The sequence below is a fragment of the Pseudophryne corroboree genome, chromosome 3 (genome assembly GCF_028390025.1).
Source record: "Pseudophryne corroboree isolate aPseCor3 chromosome 3, aPseCor3.hap2, whole genome shotgun sequence".
Lineage (NCBI taxonomy): Eukaryota > Metazoa > Chordata > Amphibia > Anura > Myobatrachidae > Pseudophryne > Pseudophryne corroboree.
This window is the reverse complement of record NC_086446.1, coordinates 66,575,071-66,581,491: the sequence shown is the minus strand read 5'-3', so window position 1 is coordinate 66,581,491 and position 6,421 is coordinate 66,575,071. Positions and strand designations below refer to the sequence as shown.

The 6,421-nt window shown below is 46.6% G+C and overlaps 1 protein-coding gene across 2 annotated transcripts; it reads left to right on the top strand.

The window, feature by feature from the left end:
- The first annotated feature begins 1,823 nt into the window (after positions 1-1,823).
- On the top strand, positions 1,824-5,765 carry LOC135054753 (oocyte zinc finger protein XlCOF8.4-like). 2 transcript variants are annotated; one of them, XM_063958058.1, is made up of 5 exons: positions 1,826-1,933; positions 2,202-2,388; positions 3,918-4,106; positions 4,186-4,309; positions 4,402-5,765. In XM_063958058.1, exons 2-5 carry the CDS (start codon positions 2,305-2,307, stop codon positions 5,328-5,330), a joined length of 1,326 nt encoding a protein of 441 aa, XP_063814128.1. In that variant the 5' UTR covers positions 1,826-1,933; positions 2,202-2,304; the 3' UTR covers positions 5,331-5,765. The 2 variants fall into 2 exon arrangements, with proteins under 2 accessions (XP_063814129.1, XP_063814128.1); XM_063958059.1 differs by lacking the exon at positions 2,202-2,388 and having other exon boundaries at positions 1,824-1,933.
- Positions 5,766-6,421: the final 656 nt, after the last annotated feature.

The window sequence follows — 6,421 nt, the reverse complement described above, 5'->3', positions numbered from 1 at the left end:
TGGTTGCTATGGACAACCTCCCATCTTAAATAGAACTCCCATCTTAGTAAATTTACCCCAAAGTCTGTACACGTTTGTGAGTATTTAGGTGCAGGAAATAAGTCAGAGTTACAGTTCTGGTTTAGAGGATATCCATGCCTCAGCACAGGTGACGCTCCTCTTACATATAATGGCGCTTCCATCTCTCTAGTGCGGGAGATAGAGGGGCTGAAAGATTCAGTTAGCCGCGTAAATCACCGGAACCCGTCCCAGAGGCTTTAGTGCATTGACCGTATATAAAAGGTAGTTTCTGCTTGCAATCTATGAAGACGTGTTGCCTACAGTAATAGTTGGATCCATAGAGCTGAAGGTATCGGCAGAAGATAGGTACCGTGAACATACATGTCTGCTTTAAAATCCTCCCCTCTGGGAGATCCCAGGGGGCAGGTATAAGTGGGGGGTGCAGGGTGTGTGGTGACATGATTTGGGACTCCGCCCTCTGCTCCGAAATGCAGTGCTTTGCAGACATGGGGAGTGGCTTGCGGTCATGACGACATGATTCCCCAGGAATAGCACCCACTAGCACCAAACCGCCAACATCACTGAAGAAATGGGTGGAATCCGCAAGGTTTGTCCACTCTCCCCGGAGCGCAGGAGATCTCCCATAAATCTCCCCTAATAATGGTCTGATGGCAACGGTGAGTATTTCACGATCAATGGAATGCCACCGATGGTAAATCCTAGGTGGCTGATCTCACAATGGTGAGTGTTGGCCCCGCACATGCGCATTTTGGACATGTGCATAGCATAACCATCGATAGCTAATTAATGATGCAGCCGTCAATGGTCTAAGAGACATCAGATGAGGAGGAAGTTCAGCGATCACTGACCAAAATTATATGCAGATATGGGCAGGGTGTATTATTAATTACGAGTTAGCGATCCTTAATTGTTAATTAGGTCATGGGAGCTCCTAGTGGGTGGGGGCATTTGGGGTTAAGTGGAAGGTAGTGTGTGACATTGGAACGTACTATGAAAGCTTTGGCGTGTACATGGAACCTGGGGACACGTGGGGTGCTGCGGGGTAAGTGGGAGGTCTGTGGGGCCCTTATATCAGCTCAGCACCAGAGGGATCCCTGGAAAATCACGGTTCAGCCACACTGAGATCTGCATTTTTAACATTGACTTGAAAAGAGCAGAAAATGATTCAGGTTTAATTGTGAAAAAATGGGCTGTTACCGTTATTAAGATGCTGAGAGAGAAAAGGTTTTTCCTGGCTCAATTTATCAAGAAAGTTTTTCCGGGGTGGTTGAGCTGCGCATACGTAAAGCTGGATTAAGCCCCCAATTCCACTTTCATGGAAACTACATTAAAAAGTAATAAAAATAAAAAAACAACAAAAAATATATATAGTATAAAGTTCTATGCAATAAATGCTTTTATTTAATAAGAAACTATTTTTTCCATCGCTGCCCCTCGTCACCGTGACATGGCTATAGCATATACACTGAAAATAAACAGTGTGCTGTATAATAATATTGATTTCATTTACATTAATTAGAACATGAACTAGAACACACTGGAACAGTTATATATAAGGCTGTTATTACTATACAGTAAGCTTGCTAAGCATAAGTATTTCTTATTATTAATAGAATCCCAGAGACTGCGTGTAATGCCATTGGCTCAAGTACTTCAGTAAGCAATGCACCATGGGACATGTAGTCTTACAGTCTGGTAAATAAATAAAGGCAGAACCAGGAAGTGGGGTGGAACGCAGAACCAGGAAGTGAGGTGGAATGCAGAAGCAGGAAGTGGAGTGGAACGCAGAACACGGAAGTGAGGTGGAACGCAAAACCAGGAAGTGAGGGGGCAGGGAAGAACTATTATTCAGAATCTCGTTCCTGTCACTTGTGGTACATAGAGGGAAGACTTCTACAATGTATCACTACAGGTAATTAATGATTATACTAATACTTATATTATTAATGTCATTACTATTAATACTACATAGTACAGTTTTTAAATGCACATTTTACTACATATTGTAGCAATTTGTTTTATTCCTCAGTCATATAAAATATACATTATACTTATTGTAGCTGCTTTACTACCCTTAGTCACATATAATACACATTTTCTATGTTGAAGTTGTGTTTTTATCTATTTTATAATTTTTGCGCAATTGTATTGGCTGCTTGGTACCTCTTCTGTCCTAAAAGGCTGGATCTGTAAGAAGCCATACAGCGCGTTTACTGAACAGAAGTCACATGAAGCTAACACCTGTCTATGAGTTAAATAGTCGTATGTGCATCATTTAAAGTAATGAGGATGGACAGAGAGAGGAATTACACGGTTGACAGGATATTAAGCCTCACCCTGGACATCATTTTTCTTCTTACTGGAGAGGTGAATAATGCTAGGATTTTCATGGTGATATCACTTTATTGCAGTGCCAGCAAACACCACAATTTTCAAGTTTATACAAGATACAGTTGGTTCCACACTCTGAGAGATGAAGGGGTTTGGGAGTGTCACAGTGACATCACTCGTATCTCTAATACTAACACAGGGACCTGACTGGGGAGGTGAGGGAGTCTGGGAGTGTCACAGTGACATGACTCTTATCTCTATTACTAACAGAGGGACCTGACTGGGAAGGTGATGGAGTATGGGGGTGTCACAGTGACATGACTCTTATCTCTATTACTAACAGAGGGACCTGACTGGGGAGGTGAGAGTCTGGGAGTGTCACAGTGACATGACTCTTATCTCTTATTACTAACAGAGGGACCTGACTGGGAAGGTGAGGGAGTATGGGGGTGTCACAGTGACATCACTCTTATCTCTATTACTAACAGAGGGACCTGACTCGGGAGGTCAGGGCAGGCCCGCCATCAAGGGGGGACGGTGGGTATTGCAGTCCCGGGCCCGGACTGAGATGGGGCCCGGGTGCTTGGAGTCAGGATCAGGGACACAGGTCAGCTGCCTGCCTGCACATCGGCAGGCAGCAACGGAGGGACAGAGGCAGGACCGCGGTCCGCGGCCACATTCTTAATACAGAGCCGGTCGTGAGCCAATCGGAGCTCACAGACCGGCAGCCAATCAGGAGCTGCCGGTTCGTGAGCTCCCATTGGCTCATGGCCGGCTCTGTATTAAGAATATGGCCGCGGACCGCGGCTTTGCCTCTGTCCCTCTTGCCCCTCCGATGCGCTCTGTCAATTCATGGTGCTGTGACCTGGCCCCCTGATTCTGATTACAACCACCCCGGCCCCTTCAAAAGATACAGTTTGGGGAATGCAGGGAAGGAGGGGGAGCAGACAGTGTGTGTGGTGGTGGTAGAGGGGGGGCCTGCCTTGTATGGGTCAGTCCCAGGCCCCATCATTTCTGATGGCAGCCCTGGGTGAGGGAGTCTGGGAGTGTCACAGTGACATCACTCTTATCTCTATTACTAACAGAGGGACTTGACTGGGGAAGTTGAGAGAGTGTGGGACTGTCACAGTGACGTCGCTCTTATCTCTATTACTAACACAGGACCTGAATGGGGAGGTGAGGGAGTCTGGGCGTGTCACAGTTACATCACTCTTATCTCTATTACTAACACACGGACTTGACTGGGGAGGTTAGGGAGTCTGGGAATGTCACAGTAATATCGCTCTTATCTCTATTACTAACACAGGACCTGAACGGGGAGGTGAGAGAGTCTGGGAGTGTCACAGTGGCATCACTCTTATCTCTATTACTAACACAGGGACCTGAACGGGGAGGTGAGAGAGTCTGGGAGTGTCACAGTGGCATCACTGTTATCTCTATTACTAACACAGGGGCCTGACTGGGGAGGTGGGTAGTTTTGCAATCAATGTCTAGGCATAAGCATTTTCTGTTGCTTATCTCTGTTTTAGAATAGGGAATTTTATCATCCTTCTCTCGGTACACAGGATTACACACTTGTGAAGAAGTCAAGTGATCATATCCTACATAGCAGCCGTCGCCATATAACAGGAATATATAGAAGGACCAAGAGTCCCATCATGGTGCCTCCACCTCACTCGCTGATACATGAGAGAGACATTGAGCAGAAGATCCTGGAACTCACCAACGAGATCATTCAGCTGCTGACTGGAGAGGTGACTACTGGGAATGGGACATCATATAGTAAGATCAGGGAGTGTGTCTGGGTGATGACTGTGTCATTGTGTGTGTCAGGTTCCTATAAGGTGCGACGATGTCACTGTCTATTTCTCCATGGAGGAGTGGGAGTATATAGAAGGACACAAGGGTCTGTACAAGGATGTGATGTTGGAGAATCACTGGCCCCTCATATCACCAGGTAAGGAGGATTAATTACTCATTTATATATATACAGAGAGAGGACAGAGTCATGTTTTAAATATCTGACTAGAATGCATTTGTTTCCAACAGGTTTACCTTATGATGCTGAAAATAAATGTTTCTCCCCTAATTCTAAGGAGGATCCAGTCTTATGTGATGGAGGAGACCTCACACACCCTGGCAATTATACAACCACAGGTCATACACAACATACATCTCATATTAAGGAGGGATCAGCCTCATGTGATGGAGTAGACCTCACACACAGTGACATGTATACACCCACAGGTCATACACAGTATACATCTCATATTAAGGAGGGATCAGTCTCATGTGATGGAGGAGACCTCACACACACTGACATGTATACACCCACTGGTCATACACAGTATACATCAACTCATGTGAAGGAGGAATCAACCTCATGTGATGATGAAGAAGACCTGACACACACTGACATGTATACATCCACAGGTGTTACCCAGTATACATCTACTCATATTAAGGAGGAACCGGTCTCATTTGATGGAGAAGACCTGACACACACTGACGTGTATACGCCCACATATCATACACAGTATACATCTACTCATATTAAGGAGGAACCAGTCCCATGGAATGGAGAAGACCTCAGACACACTGACATGTATACTTCCACAGATGGTACAAAGGTACAATATACATCTACTTACCAAACTGCACATATCGCAGGTCAGACATGTTACTGCTCTGAGTGTCAGAAAAGTTTTACTAAAAGCTCAGATCTTCTCCGATACCCAATTGTCCATAAAAGTCTCCGGCCATTTATATGTTCAGAATGTGGGGAATGTTTTTCAACGGTTTCGCGTCTTGCTGTGCATCGGAGAATTCACAAAGGAATGAAGGTCTACCCGTGCACAGAGTGTGGGAAGTGTTTTGGCTGCAGGGCCCACCTCACCCTGCACCAGCGAACTCACACGGGAGAGAGGCCCTTTTCCTGCCATGTGTGTGAAAGTGCTTTAACCGTAATGCCCATCTGACAGTGCACCGCAGGATTCACACGGGGGAGAGACCCTATTGCTGCGCTATCTGTGGGAAGTGCTTCAACTGCAGTGCAAGCCTCATTGTCCATCGGCGCATCCACACTGGGGAAAAGCCCTATCCCTGTCCTGAATGTGGAAAACGCTTCATTACTAACTCAGACCGGACTAAGCACCAGAAGGTCCACACGGGCGCTAAGCCCTTTATATGCTCCAGCTGCAGTAAACCTGACTAAGCACCAGAAAATCCATGCCAGAGGGAAGCCATTTTGTTGCACAGTTTGTGGAGAAAGTTTTGCCCACGATGCACTGCTGGCACGGCATTATATGACGCACACAAATCAATAACCTCACTTACTGGACGTGGTTAACTTTTATATGTATGAAAAATGGTCTCAAAAAAGAGCAATGTTTCATAAAGTAAATACTTTGCATACCGTCTATACTGTTGACTTCATATAATATGGAAGTATTATTTGGAGGGAAGTTTTTGCCCTCATCTAATATGTTATACTCATTCTCATCATGTTCTGCTGGAACTTAGGCCTAATTCAGGTTGGATCGCAAATCGCGATCCACCCGGAATTGTTGCAGGGGTGCAGCGGGCGCATGCGCAGTGGGCCCTACTGCACATGCGTCCCCATTTTCTGCAGGGGGCCGCACAAAATGCGGTCACCTCTGCCTGTCAATCAGGCAGAGGCGGTCGCGGGGCGGCAACGCTCCGTTTTCAGGGAGGAAACGGAGCATTGCGGAGGTGGGGCAACCCGAACGGTGGGTTTTGCACGCCGAACGGGGGCGTGTCGGGGGCGCGGTCGTGGCAACTGCATGACGTCACACGCAGCCGCCGTGACAGGTAAGATGGAGCCGGGACTCCTGCGGCCACAGCTAAGCTGCGCCGGCATGAGTCAACCTTAGTTTCTGCTGACAAGGCGATCGCAATTTCTGCTTGTAGCAGGGGGGGAGGTGCCGGTCAGCATTCTGGGCGGCCTTGCCCAGCGCTGGGCGGCCCCCAGCATGTGTGCAAAAGGATAGCAAATTCTGCTGATTAGCAGAATTTGCTATCCTTACTGAATTAGGCCCCTTATCATTAA

Excerpts from the sequence above, each read along its gene's own strand:
- LOC135054753 (XM_063958058.1), top strand. The coding sequence starts at position 2,305 with ATGAGGATGGACAGAGAGAGGAATTACACGGTTGACAGGATATTAAGC. Across the intron at positions 2,389-3,917 it reads TTTTTCTTCTTACTGGAGAG|GATTACACACTTGTGAAGAA; the intron begins GTGAATAATGCT and ends CTCGGTACACAG. Across the intron at positions 4,107-4,185 it reads TTCAGCTGCTGACTGGAGAG|GTTCCTATAAGGTGCGACGA; the intron begins GTGACTACTGGG and ends TGTGTGTGTCAG.